The sequence below is a fragment of the Dermacentor variabilis genome, chromosome 10, assembly GCF_050947875.1.
Source record: "Dermacentor variabilis isolate Ectoservices chromosome 10, ASM5094787v1, whole genome shotgun sequence".
NCBI lineage: Eukaryota > Metazoa > Arthropoda > Arachnida > Ixodida > Ixodidae > Dermacentor > Dermacentor variabilis.
The window spans coordinates 67549173-67570089 of NC_134577.1; the positions used below are offsets into that span (position 1 = coordinate 67549173).

The 20917-nt window shown below is 44.3% G+C and overlaps 1 protein-coding gene across 2 annotated transcripts in view; it reads left to right on the forward strand.

The window, feature by feature from the left end:
• The first annotated feature begins 2717 nt into the window (after positions 1-2717).
• The window catches only part of Hem (Nck associated protein 1 Hem), a 49690-nt gene continuing 31490 nt past the window's right edge, over positions 2718-20917 (forward strand). The window contains exons 1-10 of one of the 2 annotated variants that reach the window (XM_075672933.1): positions 2718-3102; positions 4499-4609; positions 7201-7293; positions 7387-7443; positions 7877-8110; positions 11280-11417; positions 12264-12312; positions 14441-14748; positions 18826-19023; positions 20371-20726. In XM_075672933.1, the coding sequence (XP_075529048.1) occupies positions 2998-3102; positions 4499-4609; positions 7201-7293; positions 7387-7443; positions 7877-8110; positions 11280-11417; positions 12264-12312; positions 14441-14748; positions 18826-19023; positions 20371-20726 (1649 nt within the window). In that variant the 5' untranslated portion in view covers positions 2718-2997. The remainder of the gene's footprint in view (positions 3103-4498; positions 4610-7200; positions 7294-7386; positions 7444-7876; positions 8111-11279; positions 11418-12263; positions 12313-14440; positions 14749-18825; positions 19024-20370; positions 20727-20917) is intronic. The other variant, XM_075672934.1, reaches the window with a different exon arrangement.

Here is a 20917-nt window from a genome sequence, read left to right on the forward strand (position 1 = left end):
AGAAAGGACGGCGTGGTAGCCTCGAGCTCACGGGTTCAAAGCAGGCCCCGGAATTCGATGGGAACTAAATCGAAAACACTCTTGTACTTCCGTTAAGTTGCAGCGTTAAAGAACCCCAGATAATGAACTGACCAGGATGCTTCATAATCATATCGCCAGACTGAAAACGCCAGAATTTTTTTTAATTAGAGAAATACAAGAAGAAATGAGGTAGCTGCGTCCTTCAGCATTTTTCACGGGTGTAAACGAAAGAAATTACTCTCGAGTCTGATTTCTGAGAAAGACATGTTGCGCTTATCTCATATTTCATGTCTAAATTTAATGCCGTTCCCAACTATAAGTCCGCTCAATTAAGCAGCTTCTGTAGTATGCACGACTGCTTAAATTATCCTGTGCACTATCATAAGAACAATAATGAAGCAATCAAAGGAACGGCATGCCTCACATGTACATACACATACGTAGATATATTTGTAGATCTACTGTGTTCGTTGAAGAAGGTAAGCGTGGTACCACATTGGGCACCCAGTTTTAATTAGTTGCAGACATGGTGATATATACTGTCAAAAAAATGTTTTCCTTGCTTGAATCAAGTTAGCAGATTTACAGGCTGCCCCAAAACGGGGCGTTTATATTGAATGACAGCTGCGAACTTGTTCAGCAGAAACGATTAGCACTGTGCGTTACTTCTCTCAGGAACTGGCGCGCCTCTGCTCAACAGCCACGTGACTCTCCAGCAGCACAGTCATATAAGAAGCCTCACTTGCATCGGCCACATCACTTCGAGACTTCAAACGTGCCGTTATGCGTTAAACATTCTAGCGCAAACGGCTATTCGGTGACTTTTAATAGTGAATTCAGAAGTCGAACACGATCTGAATAGCAAATACTATTCGATTAGACTATACCTTTCTACTTCCTTTCGCCTGCGGCACGTTGAAGGAGATCGCCAGACAAGCCACGGAGATTATACATTGGTATAGAGACTTCCCGGTCTCCCCGATTCATTCTGAGTACATATGCAATATATTTTTCCTAACACTGTTGTTCATATTAACGCCGCCCAATAATTGCCTTGATTCCTTTTCTTGGAAAGTCAGTTGGTTCAACTGGGCCTGGTGCGGCTTTTAAAAGAAACAGGTACGCTTATTCCGGTCGGGAGTTTTCACTTTTTCAATCAGTGCATTTAGAATATTAGATAATTTTCCTCTTACATGTATGTCTTTGATATACATGTCTATGCACGCTTCACTCTACACTCTTAGGCAAAGTTACACCCTTTGGCTTGCCCCTTCTGCCACATAACAATAATCGTTATCTGTCTTGTCCACATTTCCTTTCTTTAACGCTGCGAGCCCGGTACTTCTCAGTAACGAATTCCATGCGCGTTATCAGCTTGACATAGCATTCTCGACAGGAAAGTAGCAGGCGCGGCGTTTTCAAGAAGGGAAACGCAAGCAAGACCGATGACAATTATCGTTGTGCGGCAAATATACGCCCCAAAGGGTGCAACTGTTTTTAGAGCGTTAGATTTACCTAGAAGCACATTGGTCACCTGCATCTAGCTCTTTGCGCCACGCAGTCAATAAACCGGGTTTATTTCACTATAATACTGTTTTATTTGATCATTGTCCCTGGTCGATAGTCCACCAACAAGAAGAGTGCAAAATGACACGATATCAATAACATTTTCTTTCGTAGCTTCATGTTGAAGATATATAGGCGACTTCTGTGGCAAAATTTACGTGTTACTTTTATAAAACAGTGTTAAAAATAGCAGCTAACCTGGCTAAAACTACAATTGGTACCAACCTACAAGATTCGCGGGCGCACCAAAGCAAGCAAAACCATACCAAATTTTACTGCACAGACTTTCTGCGAGAAAAACTGGGTGTCCGCCAGCGACCACGCAACGGACGCGCCTTCGCTAGCAGACAACGCACTTGACAACGACAGCAAAATTGAAGACGTCATGTTGTATAAACCGTGCTGAAAATATGTATACGTAACAAAAAGGTGTCAACATAAATTTGCGGTTTAAATTAAGTACAATTATAGTAGCGTACGCGTGCAATTGGTCTCAGCGCCCGCAGCGAAATTACGTTAAATATGCAGTGAAGCGCGTCTCCATCCCTATGCAGTTCGCTCGCAGCGCCCTCGCAAAATTTTTCCACACGCGGCGCCTCAGCGGGAAAGCGCCGTTCGCTCCACTCAACCATAGTCTAGCACACTCTAGACGCCACATGTTGATAAGAACCGTCTTTCTCCACTTACCATTAAGTTTCTTTGGTAAATTTTAATCAAGTATGACTAATTTAATTTTTTAAGAACGCGTATTATAGGTAGTGCTCAAATTTAAACCTTGCATTGTAACGCCCTCTCAATTAAAAGTGCGAATCTTAAAGGCTGTGCTTTCACTGGTTGAATGCGGCGGAAGCGATTTTGAGAGCTAAACACATCATTTATATGCGTCGGATTTTGGACGATTACAAAAAGAACGAATTATTAAAGAATATATTAAAATGTTTTTACTTTTAAATTTTATGTTATAGCGTAAACATATATTATAATTAAGTTTTTTTGTAATGTTAATGCTAAAGAACAATACCTTTAAAATATAAAGCTTTGGTTAGCAGCGCCACGCGGCAGTGGCATCTAAAATTAACTGCGAAGCGTATTGCGAAGATGCGGAGAATCCGGAGACATCCGTGAATCAGAAATATAGGGCAGAGTCGCTTCCGGCATTGCCCGGATTGCTCATCGTCGGTAGCGCGCTTGTTGTGTGCTATGGACGTGCGGCCGCTTTTCGTTCCTGTGTGTGTTTGTGCCGAGGCCCTGCTCGATCAAAGCAGGCGCCTCTGACGCGCGATGTTTGTCAAGTGAGTTTCCGCCGCGCGATTTTTTTTCTTTTCGCCGCGGTGTTGTGTGTGTATGTGCGTCCCTGCTTCGGCCGTTCCGTCGGGTTGTGGTTGAGCGGAGGACGGACTGAGCGTCGACATGGCCAGATCACTTCAAGTCACCACTCAGCGGATCGCCGAGAAGCTGACCATCCTCAACGACCGAGGCGTTGGAATGCTCACGCGGATATACAACATCAAAAAGGTGACCGTCCGTACACTTTCCGCGTTCTTCGGACGGTACACGGATCTCCGTGCGTATTCGCCCGGAACCACGGACAAACTATCCGTGAGCTGGGTGTGTCGCGGCGGCTTGTCAGAGTTCTCTTAAAAAACTGCAACTGTTGTTTTGATAAAGCGGATTCACTTCCACAAACTCCAAGCTGTAGGCGACGAGTTGTTTACACCCATAAGTAGTCGCAGAAACCATATAAACGCTGGTTTCAGAGGGTGTACCGCGCGCTCCTGCGTGAAACAATGACTTCGGCCGTTGGCTTCCCTTCCTTTAGTGATTTCATAAACAAGTGGCTTGCTCGTGGGAGATTGCGCTTAACGTGAAACGGCGGTGGACGCTTATCACGGGTAGACGTTCGTGAGCTTACCGAGTTGGAAAACGGGGACAAGCTTGACAAACGTTTACCTGGCCGTGAATAGGGAACTTCGCGCAAATAGGAGTAGGCTGCTGCTTACTAAGTTGCAGAGAAACAGTTTCGGAAACAGTTTCGCCCGAGTTTCGATAGTTTACTGTGCAACGCAGGGGCGTAGCCAGAGAGGGCCACACCGGGCACGTGCCCCTCCCCCCCCCCCCCCTTCCCTTGAAATTTGTGTGTACCATATATATCTGGCATAAATGTGCGATAACACCTGCATGCCCCGCCACCCTCCCTCGATCAAGTGCGTGCTCTCACCCAAACAAATTCCTGGCTAGCCACTGGTGAAACGTTGTTTCATTTTGCGCAAGGCTTCATGGCCACGAGAAAAATGTGTCGTGCAAGCTGCCCCGAAAGCTCTGCAAGCTATCACATTTTCTAAACTTATTACGCAGCTCACTGGAAAATTTGGAGAGAAACAAATTAAAACGTGCCTGAATATGTGCTCCTCTTGTGAGCACACTGACCACAAACAAAATTTGTCTTCTTTGTAAAAAGTTACATAAAAAGCAAAATTTGTTTTCTACAAAAAAAGGTTCAAGCGGTTCGTGTCCCAGACCAGTAATGAAAATGTCGTTCCTTGGGACACATACTAATGGTTTCTTTTTAACTTTGAGGCTTCTAATTTCGTAGTTATGCATTACTTGTGAGCCATGCACTGTGCTAATAAAATTATAAATAAAAGTGTAACGAATGTGCTTGATGTGACTATTTCACTTTGTACAAGGTGCTTGGCAGGAAGCAACACCCTTTTCAAGAAAGGTGTTATTTGAAACAGAGGGTGCTATTTAATGATGAAAAATTCGCAAGCAATTGTACATTTGGAGCGTTGTATCGTTCCAGTCCCAAAATTGGGCAGTTTCCCGCAATAAATTTTGGAGAATTTCAGCGTGTCGGCATATTCGTTGTGCGAGGCAAGATGAGCACTGACGCAGTTCCTCTTATGCACAGGCTTGTGGTGACGCCAAGTCGAAGCCATCGTTCCTCTCTGACAAAAACCTTGAATCGGCCATCAAGCATGTGGTGCGGCGTTTCCCCAACATTGACATCAGGGGCAACAGCGTAAGTGTTGCACCAGGAAAAGACTGTGTTTTTTGTGTGTTAAACGTACCATCGATTTACTGACACTGTTAATAATTATCACGCTCAGGACATATGCATCATGCATAAAGCACATCCATCACCATGACTCGCTGTTTACTCGTCACAATGGTTGTGCTCTCCTGCTTAGCACGAGGTGATGGGTTCGATTCCCATCTATGGCAGCCATGTGTCAGCAGAGACAAAATACAAACATAGTTGTGTATTTAGTCTCTAAACATAGTGTCTAAAACAACGATGCCACGAAAGAACAGCCTTTGGGCTGTTCACCAGGGTTTTTCTTCAAAGTGGCAACGTAAATCGCACTCTGAAAAATATCAAGGTTTACATCACAAAAACCCTGCTTGGTAAGTGGAAAACATTCTGGCACCAAGAATGTTTTATTAAGGTAACTCTGTGCTGCTTATGTATAGGAAGCCATCTAATGCATGTATTGAGGAAGAAGTAACAACCTATATGCAGTGTATGCTAAAAATCACTTAGGATAAAACACATTAGTTACATGTTGTGCTATTGACACACAAGGACGAAAATACTTTTGATAGTTATACAATTGCGCATACATTTACACCCACTTTAATTTTGGGAGACAATTCATTTGTCCTATTTGGGTGTTTTAAAGTTTTGAGTAGAGTAGCAGGCCAGAGCAAGTTATAGCTCTGGCCGACCTCTCTGCCTTTCTGTAGATCTCTTTCTCTCTGTATTATACGACGTTAGCTTTTAGAAAAAATTAGAAAGTAATGTAACTATGATTGCTTCTATTTTGAATTAACGTTTATCACCTTGTGGTTGGCACAGCATAGCTTTAGTTGCTTTTATGGCATTAAACCTAATTTAACTGGCTGTTCTGCTGCCAAGTAACTAGATTGCAAGTTCAGCTTCTGACCACAGCGATGTCATTCGAACTGGGGCACGATTCAAGAACACCTTTGTGCTAGACTTAGGTGCATGTTGGATAACCGCAGATGGTCCATATTAATCCTTAGTCTTTCGCTGTGGAACTTTCGAATGTAAAACTGCTTTCAATTAGTGTATAATAGTGCAATTTACAGGACAGACTTCTTCTGTATCCCACTACAGGTTGGTGAAACAAACAAACGAAAAATTCAGAAAGACATATTATATGGATCGGCCAGCCACGAGCCACAACTGCTTCTTTGCTTGGAGACATATTTGAACTGAAAGGATAAAATGCTAAAATGGATCAAGTACCAAAAGTTGTGCCATACTTGGAGCTAAACGAAATCAATAGTGCAAAATGATAAGCTTTAGAAGTTTGTCTCCATTATATTTATTGCTATTTTGCATAAACGTGTTATAGTATATTTGTTGCAATATATCTATACGACCGTTTCACTTCTTCGGCTTATGTAGGTTGCTTGTATGTAACATAGGTAATGGGGTGCGAGGGCCTCCGTCAAGTTACCCCTTTGGCAGCTTTTTTCTCTCACACCCTTGTGTCAATAGAACATGAAAATAAAGTGAATTGAAATTGAAAATTGAAGCCAAAATGTGTTGCAGTATTCTTGAAATCACTCTCGGCAATGCAAATTAAATGCGAATCTGTTGGGCTAGTTGGCCAGCTTTGCCTTGTCTATTCGATTGGCCGATCTTTGTGATGTGCAGCAACACTGAACTCAGTCTCACGTTCCTTCTGTCTACTCCTGCCTCGTTGTCATCCTGTTTTTTTTTTTTTTAGGGGTGTGCGAATATCAAAATTTTCTGTTCCAAATACTGATCCTCGAATATTGAACGCTATGCACATCCATTTAGTAGCATGTTTGGTTATTTTAACATATTTGAACATCACAATTACATCTTCAGTGGTAAAAAAAATATTACTGGTATGCCAGCTTATACTTAAAGGTTGTGTATTTGACTCATGTTAACTAGAAAAATTGAGTTATTCCCACTAGCTGTCTATTCTTGCCAACCTGTGCCATATTATACAACATCAAATGCGTGCAACCTCAAAGCCATTTGACCCTGTGCCAGCCGTCTCTCATCACATTTGCTGGCAAGCGATAAGCTGGGATGGGGGATGGCGCTGAATATGAGTGCACACTTGATGCTGCGAGTGTGTCCTGCGCTTGTGTGTTTCAGCCTCTTCTTTGCTCTCATCTTGTGCACAAAAAGCTGTATTCTTGATGTCCGCAAACCGTGCCCTTTACTACTGAGAGGCTTGCTTTCTCGCGGTTCTTCGATGTCCAGTGGCCAAGCGTGCTTTACAGGTGAAGTTTCACCAGTAGCACGAAGTTGTCACAAAATTCAGCACAATATCACATATATTCTTAGATTAGATAGAACCAAACGCTAAGAACCGTGTTTGATCCTGCACAACCAGTAATATATTCTATTTGTCTAGAATATTCGTCTCCAACCGAATATTTGAGCATTTTTGAATACCCAGTTTTCATATTGAATACGAATGTTAAAAATATGTTTGTTCGCAATAAAATTCTTGGGGTAACTCAATTCACCTCGCGCGTGTACTCTCAAACTGAAGTCCATAAAAATAACTGTTGCTGCTGAATCTGATTTCTTGCTTACAGGCCCAGCTACAAGCAGTGTTCAACATTCGCCAGGAGATCATGAAGTCGCTGTCACTCTACTACTACACGTTTGTCGATCTCCTCGACTTTAGGGTGAGGTGCAACACATTTCAGTTTTGCAGCTGAAGTTGTGTTCTTGTATAGATATTTTGGGGGAGCTTGCCAATTGACAAACTTCCTTTTCAGGATCACGTCAACGAGCTACTCACCACGATAGACTCCTTCCAGCTTCATCTGGACATTGTGAGTACTTGGCCAGCTCAGCTTATTATGAATGCATTTGAGCTTATAATTTTTGCGGAGTCAGCTGTAGGGAGTTACTTGTTTCCTTGTCATGGTTTCTTGGGTTTGCTGTCCTTCGCACATTTCTTTTGTGAGCAATTGTAATTTGATGTACAGTATGGTTCATTCTTAAAGGGAACACAAGATTAGCATTCAGGCCAATGTATATTCAATATCTAATCAGCTTCACTACATACGATGTGTTAGGTAGAGGCCTATTGATAAAAAAAATATTTTTTGCAGGCCTTCATATAAAATCTGAGCTGGCAGTTGGGGCTGGAGTACTAATTACATGTTCCCTTTAAGTGCCAACTGTACTGTATATTCAGGTGCTCTACGAGTGTTTTTGCATGATGCATTTTTGTGTCCCAACTCTTTGCCTCTCTGTGCACAGACACTCAACTTCGATGTAACCAAAGCGTACCTGGACCTAGTGGCAGCCTACGTGACACTGATGATCCTGCTGTCGCGCGTGGAGGACCGAAAGGCTGTGCTGGGTCTCTTCAACACAGCCCACGAGATGACGCATGGCCACAGCGACAACAGCTTTCCCCGCCTAGGCCAGCTCATCGTCGAGTACGACCCACCCCTCAAGAAGCTCGCCGATGAGTTTGTGCCACATTCCAAGGTGACAGAGGCTTTGTTGATAATTTTATTTACTACGTATATACAATTCTAAGGAGCTGTCTCGTCATTGGTGACAAGGATCTACCTAAGTTCACTGAAAGGCAAAAGCTTCTACCTGAGATCTCCAGTTATTTTGCATGAGCTGAATGCACCAAAAAACTGAATTTAATAATCTTGTCCTCCGCTATGCTTAGCTGTGTCTTCCTTTCCTTGCCACTCGTACTGCGAGACCACCAGTTGTTCTGCGCATGACACTACAATTCCAACTCCACTTCTATCTTTTATCCAAGTGTTTAGGCATTTAACTTTCAGCTGAAACATCCATGCCAAAGCATATAAATGCTGGTGAAAGCCCTCCAAATAAGTGCACGGCAAACCATTGCAGGTTTGTCCGGCATAAAGCCCAGACCACATGTATGCTTGCCAACGGTTGCAGGCTTGCACCTGCGGACCTTGCGTTTGTTGTGCCTAGCAAGGAATGGCAGTTTGCATCTACAACGGATGTGTGCCAATGTGTGGCCTTTTGACAGACATTGTATTGTACGTTGTTAGTGACAGTGCTTCAGAATGCTCAAATGACAAATGCAGCTGTTTTATTTATAGAATCGTTAGATCAGCATAGAGAGTAAAAAAAAAACATATTCTCGTGTGACATAAATCTGCCTCACCGAGTGTCGATTGCACCCCGCCGCAGCTGCATAGACAGTAGTGTGGCAGCCAGAGCCCCGATGTGTGTCTGGAACAGGCCTCCGTGCTCATGCTGCACATGGAATGCATACTATATGTCCTGTGTCATCTGTGCATGAGTCACCAGCACGAGCCTGCGCGTGCTGGCAGGTGTATGTGTGGTTTAACCTTAAGGTTCTCCATCCACATTTTCACTGAGCAGTGCTGTAAGGCTGGTGAAGCTGGTGACAAACTTGTCTCTTGGTGAAGCTGGTGCCACACTTGTCTCTAAAATGCTTACAAGCAATGCAGCGATGGAACAGCTACGCTAGTTGTGCGTAATTGCTCCAAGAACAGTTCTTTGTGCAATCCTGCATAAAAATGAAAGCCTCTTTTCATTGATGTTGCCCTGTTAATAAAACTGGAGCCAATACTGAATGCACATCATCATCATCATCGTGGAAATCAACGAAGTGGCCATAGCCGCAGTTGTAGCCAATGTTGTTGGTCCTCCGTACACAGTTTTCTCACTTTTGTTCTATTTCTCTCCGGTGGTTGTTCTGGTGGGTTGCCGCTGTGCAATCTTGTTGTTTGTGCTGTCTGTGCTGCAGGTTGATACTTCTCGTACCAGCATGCCACTCATCTCACTCTAAGAGGATACCGGATGAAATAGAAGCTTCGGATTAGGTCTAATCACATATTGCTTAGCATAACTGTTGACAGTACCACTTCTCGAATATCTTGTCATACGCGTACTCAAGCACTGGTGCATATTTTGCCCATTAGTTGGTACATTCCTTTCAACACTGTACTATTGGAACAGCAGATTCCGTGGTTGTAAGTTAAAGGGTCCATGACATCGTGGTCCAACAATTCTCTATTTATATTTCTAAGTGAGTGTAGAGGGTCCAATATGGTTATACACACAAAAGAACTGGGCTCTCAGCGCGTATTTTAACCCAAAATTTCAATTCTAAATCGTCTCTTCTCTTCTCCTCCTACTGCCACAAACCGCCATATTGGTAAGCCTGTGTGATGTCAGATACTGCAGGGGCCACCCACCTCTTTGTCGTATGCTTTGAAACAGTTCAAGAACACATTGACGTCTTTCTCCACGCACTCTAGCACCCGGCGACGTAGGAATGGTGTCGCCAGTAAAATGCGCACGCAATTACTTCTCCTGCGCAATAACAAGTAGTAGTAAACCGCAGAGAAGTGCTGGAAACGCTAATGCAAGAATGAAGCAATGCATGGCGGCCATGGCATATTTCAAATAGTACCTGCAGTCATTTCTGGTGTGTACAGTGCACAAAAGCATGGCCTTTGAGAATGGCTTCTGTTGCACAAGGGAGCCGTTTCCAGGGGTGCCTATTTATTTTGTCACCACTCAGTGGTGTCAGACTTCAGACGGTTCAACCGCGACATTAAAAAAATTACTACGAATTACTAATAAAAAAAATTACTAATACAACGCCAAATGAGCTCAAATTTTGCCAGCTTGCTGTGGGATGCGTAAGGTTTGACATACATGCATAATTTAATCTCGAAAATTTGGCGTCATGGCCCTTTTAGAGAGCTTACATTTTCCATGAAGTCATGCTGTAGAGCTTACGCACATGAGAAGTAAAGAAAGCTGCGAAGGTATTTACTGTTGCTGTTGTTTTGTTGCGCACACCCTAGGGCATGGTCTTGTTGATATTTCCTAGTCGAGTTTTCTCTTTCTCCTTTTGGTTTTCTCAAAGCACGGACTGCACAATACATACTGAAAGTTGAAATAGTAAGAACAGCTTTATTCTGCAATAAATAGGTACACTCGCAGTACGAGCAAATCTATTAAAAATTTATGAAACTAGTTCAATAGCTTTTCTTCCCAGATGCCTCTCATTGATTTGTATAAAGCTAGTACCACTGCATTTATCAAATATTTCGGGTTAAGTTTAGACCATGTCTAGTATATAGATGTGTATCAGATTCTGTCCCAAGAGTGCTTGTCACTGTGCCAAATGAGATTTTCACCTGCACCACAAGATCAAAGGGTCATTCAGTCACTGTTCTATACGTGTACGTCAGCCACTTCAGATGCTACTGCAGACTGTCGCACGAATAGGTGCATTCGGCACAGGGGAAGCTGCCGCTTGTTTTGCACAACACAAAGCATGGCCATTATCAGGTGTGCATTCTTTCCTGCCACATTGTCAAGTGTTGGCCAGAACTTGTAGGGAATAAAAGTGCTCTCGCCCTGTCATCCGTCCATCAAATACGGAGTTTTGCATACATGGTTGAACCTTGCGAATGTGTTCCTCGTTGATAACATTTTCACAGTTTTCTCATAGCACAGACCCGCTTCCCATGATGCTGCCATGAGTATGCGCACTTGGCACATTTCCTAGATATACTGCATTGTGTTCTCACAGTCGAAATAAGTATGTGGATGGAGGCTCTTCTCCTTTTGTGTGCAGTATACTTTCTTGAATCCTGAAGCAGTTTTACTTGGTTCTTTGCAGACGCTGTTCCAGGCCTTGCTCTCACTGCAACAGGTGTTTCCTCGGCGCAACCTCACCGCCGATGATTGGCGCAAGAGCCAGATGCTCAGCCTTCTGGTGGCCCCTGCACAGATGCTCACGCCCGCACAGACCGAGACGGTGCGCACTTGTTGGCAATGATTGTCATTGCACCTACATTACTGTGCCAACTGCTTACTTGCTATCGATAAAGTGCAAATATTGTCACTTTGTATTGATGTTTAAGAATCAGAAACACTGTTGAACATGTGAGCTAAGAATCTTGACGCTTTATCGAGCATGCATGTGCCCAGGAAAGTAAGCAACCTTGAAATTATAATGTGTCGTCAGTAATCTAATCCAGTCTCATGACTTAGTTGGTCCAGTATGTTGCATGTGTCACCGTACATTTCAGCTGGTGCTTACATAGGTACAAAATTGTATACTCTTCATCAAAACTATGCGGGCTACATTCCTTGCTTTTGCTAGGCTAACTAGAGGCTATTTAAAGGAGTTTATGTTCTATGCCCTAAGTTCCAATGCCCTGGTTAATGAAAATAACTTTTCTACTCACCATCTATAGATACGAAGTGTCAAACCTCTGGATGGTGAGCAGATGTGTGTTTGTCACTGAAATCCACTGTGTGTCTCGTATCGTGATGCACTGTTTTTGTCTTGCCACCCCATCAAAGCTTCGCTTTGGTATATCCTGGCGTACATGTTCTACAGTTTGATATAGCTTTAGTAACGAGTTGACCTAAAGGCCGAATAGGGAGCATCAACGGAAAAGGTTTTTTTTTTTTAAAGTTTTTCTTAAAGTTTTTCTTAAAGTTTTCTTAAAGTTAAATTTTTCTTAAAGCTTACCATGTGCCCCCCAAATTTGCTTTGCATTTCTGGAGAAATAGAAAGTGTTCATTATCCGAGTAAATAAAATACTGTTTGTGCGGAAAGTGAAACAAGCGTGACTTTTCTTGCATTTTATCGCAGATGCCCTGTGAATACCTCTCCCTAGAGACCATGGAGCGCTGGATTATACGTGAGTGCAGAGTGCAGCCTTGCTTGAAATTCATTTCTTTTTGCGCTTTCGGGCTATGCAAGTGGTGTCAAACTTAAGTTGATGGTGTGTGCAATCGAGGAGTTTGTCTATCTGTTCCTGAAAAATTTGCGAGAACCGTACTAGACGTGAGCCAAAACATAAGCGAATTGCTCCCTGTTGATGTCTCGTAACATGTATTCATTTTTTAGACAGCTGAAAAATTATTTTCCATAGTAGCTCAGTGGCTATGGTGTTACATACCTGCCAGTCTGTGAGCTCTAAAATTCCTAAGAAAACCCATGGGCTAAGCACTCAGAGTTAGGGGGAGTAGGGTATATAATTGTGCACGGACCGATTTAAGGAATTTGCTCCGAGCACGCACCTTTTGCGGTACACGTACCAGGGGGCTCCAGAATCTGGAGGTGGGTTGGGGGGGGGGGGGTAGTGCAGGTCAGAACCCCAGGTTCTATTGCAGGGGGTGCTGGCTCCCTGGGGACAATGTTAAGCCCTTGGTTTGACGTACACACAAACACGCAAAAAACTTTTGTAAGCGAAATGATCCCGCCTCTCGCCTCCACACAGTACACTTCCCAAGTCCCGATGCATACTCATTTTATTAACAAAGGTTTACGTTCAGAAGCAGTGCATGAGAAGCAGCAAATTTAGAACAGCAATGATTTACAAGCAACCCATTGTTCTGAGAACACTGTGTCTTTTGCAGCTATTTTGCTGTGGCTGATTTTGCCAGCTATAGGAACTTGTCTGTATAAGCTTGCTCAAAGCAAGTACTCCTCTGGCGTCCTTTCACCGTGAGGAAACGTTCAGGAATATTGTTGGGGATGAACGCGTGAAACTTTTTCGCAAACATAATTTTTCATGAAGGTTGACCCAACATTCGTCACATCTTAGAACAAGCCCAAATTTGTAAACTCTACGGTTTCAGGAGAGTTGGCTGCTGGTGTGGCCGTTGCATTCTGCTGCTGAGCCAAGGTTCTGGGATTCGACCGTCGACTGTGGCAGCCTCATTCCGATGGGGGCAGAATCTGTGCTTTTGGTGCACTTTAATGAACCCCATGTGGCCGAAATTAATCTGAACTTCCCCCACTACAGCGCCCCCCCATAGCCCGAGTCCTATTTTAGGAAATTGCATTAGACCTCCATAATTTAACTAAACTGTTACGCCTGCTATTACAATGTAAACATGTGGACAACAGGACGCAAATTCATTTCGTGGTTTGTAACAGCTGTCACAGTAAAAACAGGAAAAATGAAATCTCTAATTAGCCCTGCTTGGTGCCTTCACAACACTGCACTGCATCAGTGCAGCAAATGCAAGAGAAGAATAATATAGCCAAACTGTACAGTCTGCCGCAAAAGCTTGCGGAACACAGGCGTTGGGAACAAGGCGAATTCCTGCAAAGCCTCAGCACATGGTCTTGAATTGAGTTTCAGTGTAAGGTAGCCTTCGCAACCTACCCAGTGATTCAATAAATTAGAACCTTCTATTACTTAACACAACAGAAATTATTTGCCATGGGACTCATGGCCCATAAACTTTTGTGACTGACTGTACATGTTGCTTCAGCGAACTTTATGTTGGAGATGTGTGAAGTTTTATAGGAAGTACGCGGTGGGAAAATGAAGCAAGCATTAGGCACCAGATAAAAGGGTCATTGCTTATGCGTGACAGCTAATAAGTATATTTTTCGAAGAAACAGCTGTCAAGATGCAAGCTGGATCCTTCTCCTCGTAAAACAGAAACATGATGTTCATAGTTTCAGACGTTCGTATACATAGACTCTATGGGGTATGTGGCAGTGTTGCGAAGGCGTCCAAGTTACGGGCATGTCCAAAAAATTGGGCGTCAGAGAAATCGGCCATTGTCTGTAAAAGGTTTCACAAAGAGATTGGAACATTTCACCCGATAGTCTTTATTTGTTCTCTTTTTGTCATATCAAGATGTCTTTCTTTATAGAGAAGACATGAAAGAAGACACAAACTTCTTGTTCCAAGCAGGAAATGGCAGCATTCGTTCAAACTTTGCTTGTTAGCCACCCGAGTTTTCCCACTTCCCTTCAGCTTACGTACAGCGGCTGACGCTCTGTGTGGTGCCTCCGGCCCTTTGCAGTGGGGTTCCTGCTGCTGCACCCATACCTGCAGCAGCCCCCTGCGCAAGCGTTGTTCCTGCAGGCCCTGTCCAATGGCTGGGCCCTCACACTCTTTCGGGACGAGCTGCTTGCTGTGCACCCGTATGCGCAGCAGTTCTTCGAGGGCCTCAAGGGCCACAGCAAGCGTGCCTCAGAGGTCAAAGAGGCCCTCGGCCAGGCGGTGCAGTCGGCGCCCCTCGTCCACCGTGAGAGGCGCAAGTTCCTCCGGTCGGCCCTCAAGGAGCTCGCCCTTGTGCTGGCTGAGCAGCCTGGTCTGCTTGGACCAAAAGTGAGAGCTCTTGTCCTGCAGCACCGCCTCGTGCAAATGTGGGAAATCGCTTTTGAGAAAAGGCAGATAGGTCGGCCTATGGTAAATGTCTTCTAGCCTTCTATACCGTGCTCAGAAGGGAGATGAAAAAGGTAAAGAAATAGAGTTAGGAGTGGTGATGCAGTGGAACCTTGTTGAAATGTAGAGACCACGAAAAAAAAATTTACGCAGGAACTCTGCTGGGAGTTGTCTAGGTATGCGTAAGGACTGCGCGACTTGCTCATCTCCATGCAGCCTGATGTCATTATCAATGTTATGAAACTTGATCCGATCAGTACAAATGACAGTGCTGCGGCGACATGAACTGCTGCGGATGGCGGCGCAGGGTAAATTGATGACGCAAGCAAACTACTGCAGGTGGTGGCACCAGGTGCGCTGATGACGTTCCGGTCATTATAAGCAGTTATTGCTCTTTAGCGCCTTATCCATGAGCGTCGAACCATTATGAACTGTGATCAAGCACACTCCAGTGGTGGCTGTGCCTGGCACGGCCGTGAACACCGTATTTTGAAGGTGTTCTGCGATGGCACCAGAGAGTGCCGACTGCTGACAGCCTCGTGGGCTCTGTGTTCTCACTGCCGAGTTTCTGTTGAAGAGAAACGTGCGGGCCCCAATCTTGAAAATGATCTGCGATGGGGGCTCAGTGCAGTGAGTGCTGACAGCTTTGTGCGCTCTGTGTTCTTGCTGCATGGCTCGCGTTGAAGGAAGTGGCAGCACAAGGGTGAATTGGCTAGCCACTGAGGGCGCTATCTAGAAAGTGATAGTCCTACGGGACAGATGGACAGTTTTCTTGTTGGGTAAGCATAGAAATGCTTACGCTTTTAAAAACGCAGTAACCGCCAGGCAAACGTAATAATGAGGAAAGCCCCAAATCGCAACAGCAACGTCATAAACCGCTCTGCGCACATGTATAAATAAAAAGCACTGTCTTGTTATAGTGGCCCCTTAATACTGTTAATATGCTTCACTGCATAACACGGCCGCATTGCAGCGAAACTTATTTTTGAGAGCTGGCAAAAACTACAATCGCGTCGTAACATGCCTATCGGGACTGACAATTGCGTACTTCCGGCATTTTGTACTTGCACATTTGTCTCTGCACCACTGACTTTATGTGACTGCCACATTCAAGTGCAACGTAGGGTGCGGGAATATTACAGAGTGGTAATATATGAAATAGGAACATAATACATAAGAGTCAATGAGCTTTAGGTTGGGATCGTGAAAATGTGATGCAGCAGCCGGGAAAATGCAACAGCAAGGAACGTATCTATAGGGCACTACTGTAATTAGGATGGGCAGTCAAACTTTGCTGTAACCCTCAATAATGCCTCAAAACACTAATTTAAGTTTGAGAAACTTAATGAAAAGTTCATAGTTGGGTCCTTGATATACTTGAGTGAAGTTCCAGCTTTGGATAGCTGAAAAAAAACAATTACTAATTGAATAATTACTATACTAGTAAAGTTTTTACTCGGGTAGCTCCTGATTGTTTTTTTTTTGTACAAATGTAGTCTCCATGATTAGAAAAAAATCTGAACAAGTTCTCTTTCTTTTTTTTTTTTAATGTAAAACTGTTTCGAGATTACAGGGGCATACAAATTCGTGTACTGAATGTCTGTTTAATGCTGCCAAGCGTGGGGTGGTTCTTGCACTGCGAATCGAGCATGGCTTGGAACACATCAGCACACTACGGCACTGCAACAGCAAGTGAACTTAATTGCTGCCTCACATTTCCAGAGTAAACTCAAGTGATGATACAAGATGGACACAACAACTTCGGCAGCAGCCTCTAGAACTACCTTGAAGTTTAACCCGTTTTGCTCTGAAATTCCAACAGCACATGGGGTGCTCTCTCTGTTGAAACAAAGGGTAGCCAAACACTAAGTATGACGTCTTCAGTTCACACAGTAGAATCTCGGTGAAATGGCTCATACGAATTTTGGGGTGGTACAGACTTTTTTGTTGGCCCGGGCCAAGTTGCATTAGAGTACAAGGTGCTAGAATTTGAATGTAGGGAACTGCTTTTCATTCTGCGGCCACCCGTGCGGCTGCTGAATGTGCTCCGACTCCACGGTGAGGTGACGGCAAAAGGTGCGGATGGCGGCGCAGCAGTTGACTGCAGCACCGGCTGTCATCAGTCCAGCCAAACGGCCGCGCAGCACTGTGTGGGTTGCCAGCCTTGCCTGCTTGCTGTGCTTTTGCTTTGCAAGTGCAGATGGTCATGCAGGCTTGGGTCGTGGGACAGGCTCGAATGAGCTGCGCCAGCCATGTTGTCTTTTTCTTTTATACTTTGTTTTCGTGTCCATACGCCGTGCTTTGCGATAGCTGTGCTGTTGCAGCAAATGCCCACTTGCTGTATTCGCAGCTCTGTTCCCCAACTCTTCGGTGGTACTAATGGCGAAAAATGTCGCCCGAAAGACGGCTTCACGGCAGGTAGAGCGGTGCTGCCGTGAAACCACACCTAAAGGTGAAATTTGCACTGCTGTGAAGCCACACCTCAAGTCTAAATTCGCGTAGAACTCGCACCCCGATTTTAGCATTAAAATTAAAACATTTTTGGTGCGTGTGCACCCAAAAATATAGTAATCTTTAAAACACGTGTAATCGCAGCTTCAGTTTTGGCGAACAAGTCGCATCGCATAAAGTCGAGGCAAATACGAGTTCGTTTAGTTGCCTATTCATTTTTGCACTTGCTTGGTTATTCAAACATATTATTCGCAGAGGTTGTATGGCTTCCCGGTAGCTGTGCAGCTGCTGTGGTTTGCATCGACGCAGCACTAAACCATAACTTTGGTGGCTGGCACCCATTGAAACAGCACTGGTTAGGCCTGACAGCCAAGGCAGGTGTGGTGAACGGCAAACTGTCACAGGAACTTTGGCACTCAGCCTTGATCGGATGCCGAATCATATGCTAGATTTAGGACAGCAAAGTGACGAGCGTGCCTTTCAAGTTCGTTTGTGCACTTAGAGAAATTGAATTTGCACAACACAGCATAAATTGCCTGTGTCACGCAGGGAAGGCTGACTGCATTGCAGTGATGCATGATGGACGAATGCAAAATGCTCCTGCACCTCAACCACTGCAAAATCTTAAGTGGGCTGAAGCATAGTAGTGAGCGAGAGCTTATAAACAAATTTTCCATTCTGCTGTATAGTTCTAAGAGATGCTGAACTTGTATGTTTGCATGAGAATATGTGAATAATGGCACTTCGAAAATCATCTAACTCCACAGATGAGCCCGTTTGCTAGTAAAGAACCAACTTTTTGATGTGAAAGCGTCAAATGGCCCATTTAGCGAAAAAGCTGGCAGCGTTTGTTGCAGCAAAACAGCACATAAATTCCTATTGGCTGCGGCGCCACTTCATGAGCACGCTTCAGCGGAACAGAGTGGGTGAAAGGGAACAACTGCTGGCGTGTCAGGTGTTGCGTGAGGGGAGGGGGCATCGTCGCAATGCCACGTTGCTCTCGCTCTTGGCACCAGCATGCCTGGACGGAGCAGAGCGGGGGAAAGGGTACACCTGCCGCTAGCTGTAGCACGCCAGGTTTTACACGAGGGCAGGGTCTCTCATCGCGCACAATGTCAATGGCATGCGGAGTTGGCATCACAGGCTGCTGTTACTTTCTATATCGGGCAGCATGTACTTGCAGCACTTGCAGCGCAAAGCTTGGACTGCTCAGCAGCGTTCACTTGGACTATAATGCTTTTACATTCATAACTCGTAAAGAGTGCTTAGGTGCCCTCAGAATTTGTTAAAATTTGTCAGCATCTGGCACTTGTGTCAAGGTTTTATGCCAATCCCACAAATATCTCAACTGTTAGCTTCAACTTCGCTTCAAACCACAAAATTTGTGTTCATTATTACTTTCATAAGCCTATGAGAAACACTTTTGCAACACAGGGTCAATTTAAAACATTTTTCAAGCTGTATGCCACACATTTCAAACATCATATCATACTTATGTTGTTGCTTGTCGTTGAAGGGCATAACCATCGCCAACATCAAGTTGTGGGGCTTTGCTTCTCTGCTTTGCAGGCATTGTATGTGCTGATGGGACTCTCTTTGGCACGTGACGAAGTGTGTTGGCTCGTGCGGCACAACGAACTAGGACCGCCATCTCGTGCCCCGGGGCGGTCGCGGAGTCTCCAGGGTGAAGACCTGCTCGACCGGCAACTCCCAGAGCTTCTCTTCCATATGGAGGAACTCCGCGGACTTTTCCGCAAGTACAGCCAGGTGCGTGCAAGAAATGCGTGTTTTAATTTTTCCTCAGGTCAATTGGCAACTCTAATAAGGTTCTTGGTATCTACTGTTTTGACACCTGCCTCTATAACCTTATTTCTGACTAGTTTTGAAGTTGCCTGTGATTCGTTGTTCGTGAAAAATGAGACATTTTGCTCAGAGATGGTGCCCTTTAGTCCTTGGAGTGTCTCGGGTGTCTGCATGCTCTGTGCCAGAGGCTTTTCTAAAATGAATCAAATTTAGTTTCCATCTGCGCAATGTATTAGTAGGCTTTAGATTCAAATGGTGTTTATTGGCTATATGTCGCTGAAAAAACAAAGCTTCCCTAATCTGAATGTTGAAAGGAAAATTAATAGTTACACTAATTAACAATTCGGACTCTTTGTCACTACCATTGTTACTCGAACAGCTCCAATAGTTAGTGTTGGAGCCCTCCAGATCAGAATTCATTTAGTTTCATTTGCATTTATTATACGCTCAAGGCTTTTGAAGGCTTTACAGAGGGGAGTGGGTTACAGGTAAATTCAAAACAGTAAGTATTACAGGAGAAAAAAATACAACATAAAATATAATTCGACAAATAATTCAGTAGGAATACAATGAGCAATTACAAAAGCTATTACAAAAAAAGGTCAAGATATACATGTACATGAAACCATATTCTAGCAAGTAATGTTGGTTAAGGCATCACGAAACAAGAAATTATCACTGATAGATACAACGTTTGTGGGAACAAAATTAAGTCCTCTTGAATGTATACGTCATTAAAAATCTAAGTGGGGTTCTTGCGCTAGTTTGCGATGTTGGAGATACAAAAGAGAGATACAAACATTGGGATACAAATGAGCAACACTGATGGATATAAGAGGGATAAGCTTTATCACGCCACCTGTTGTGTACAAATACAAGCTGCCATGAAATTTGAGTTTATCCTACTTCTGTACAGATAGTGCGGCTGGTGCATGCATTTCCACGTTTTCAGAAAAGACAGGGAGTAAGTGTAGATTGTGGCACAGCTTTGTTCGGGAGTGGCAAAGGATGTGCTCAGACTCCTAGGGGAATTATTAGAAAGATTTAACTTGTCTGCAGATGTCCTACTGTTTGCGTTTACGGCGCTACCAGAAAAATTATGGTAGCAACAAAGCTGGTAGCGACCCAGTGTTTAACAAGAGAGCACACAACGCTAATACCGCAATGACCTGCCGTATTTTCCTTAATGCCGCTCAAGCCCCATTAATTTCCTTTAAAGCCCTTTAAGTTCCTTTAAATTTAGGCATTAATTATACACATCAAAGTTTGGTATGTGCTCTTGTAACCAATCCACGTGACACCCATGTGCAGGTAGTGCAGCTGTACTACGTGCAGTACCTGAACGGCTTTGACGCCCCAGCACTTGAGGCGGCACTCCAGGGCATCCCAGGCATTCCAGAGGAAGATGCAGCATTGCTTTCAGCGGCCTGTTCACAGGCGCGAGCCCTGACAGCTCCCATCAACACCGACAGCCCTCCGCCAGACCTGCGTGGCCTGCGGCTGGACTGGTGCCGTCTTCAGCTGCATGCGTGCGCCCAGCGCCATGCGTGGAGCCTGCGCGAGCGGCCGCATTTAGCCTCGCTCATGAACACGCTAGTGTTCCACACCAAGATGGTGGACTTCCTGGACCGGATCCTTGTCGAAACCTCTGACCTATCTATATTCTGGTTAGACAATTTCTCTGTAGTCTGGCTGAACCTCTCTGTGTCCAGGTGCCATGTTATGTAGCCTTCTTTTTTTAATAGTCGTAGTTCTTGTCCTTTGTCATTAGCTGGCGTGACGCCAAGCCTTTGTGTTTGCCAGTATTAGCCATTTGTTGTGACGGTTAAAAAAAAATGAAACGAAGGAAAAGAATCCC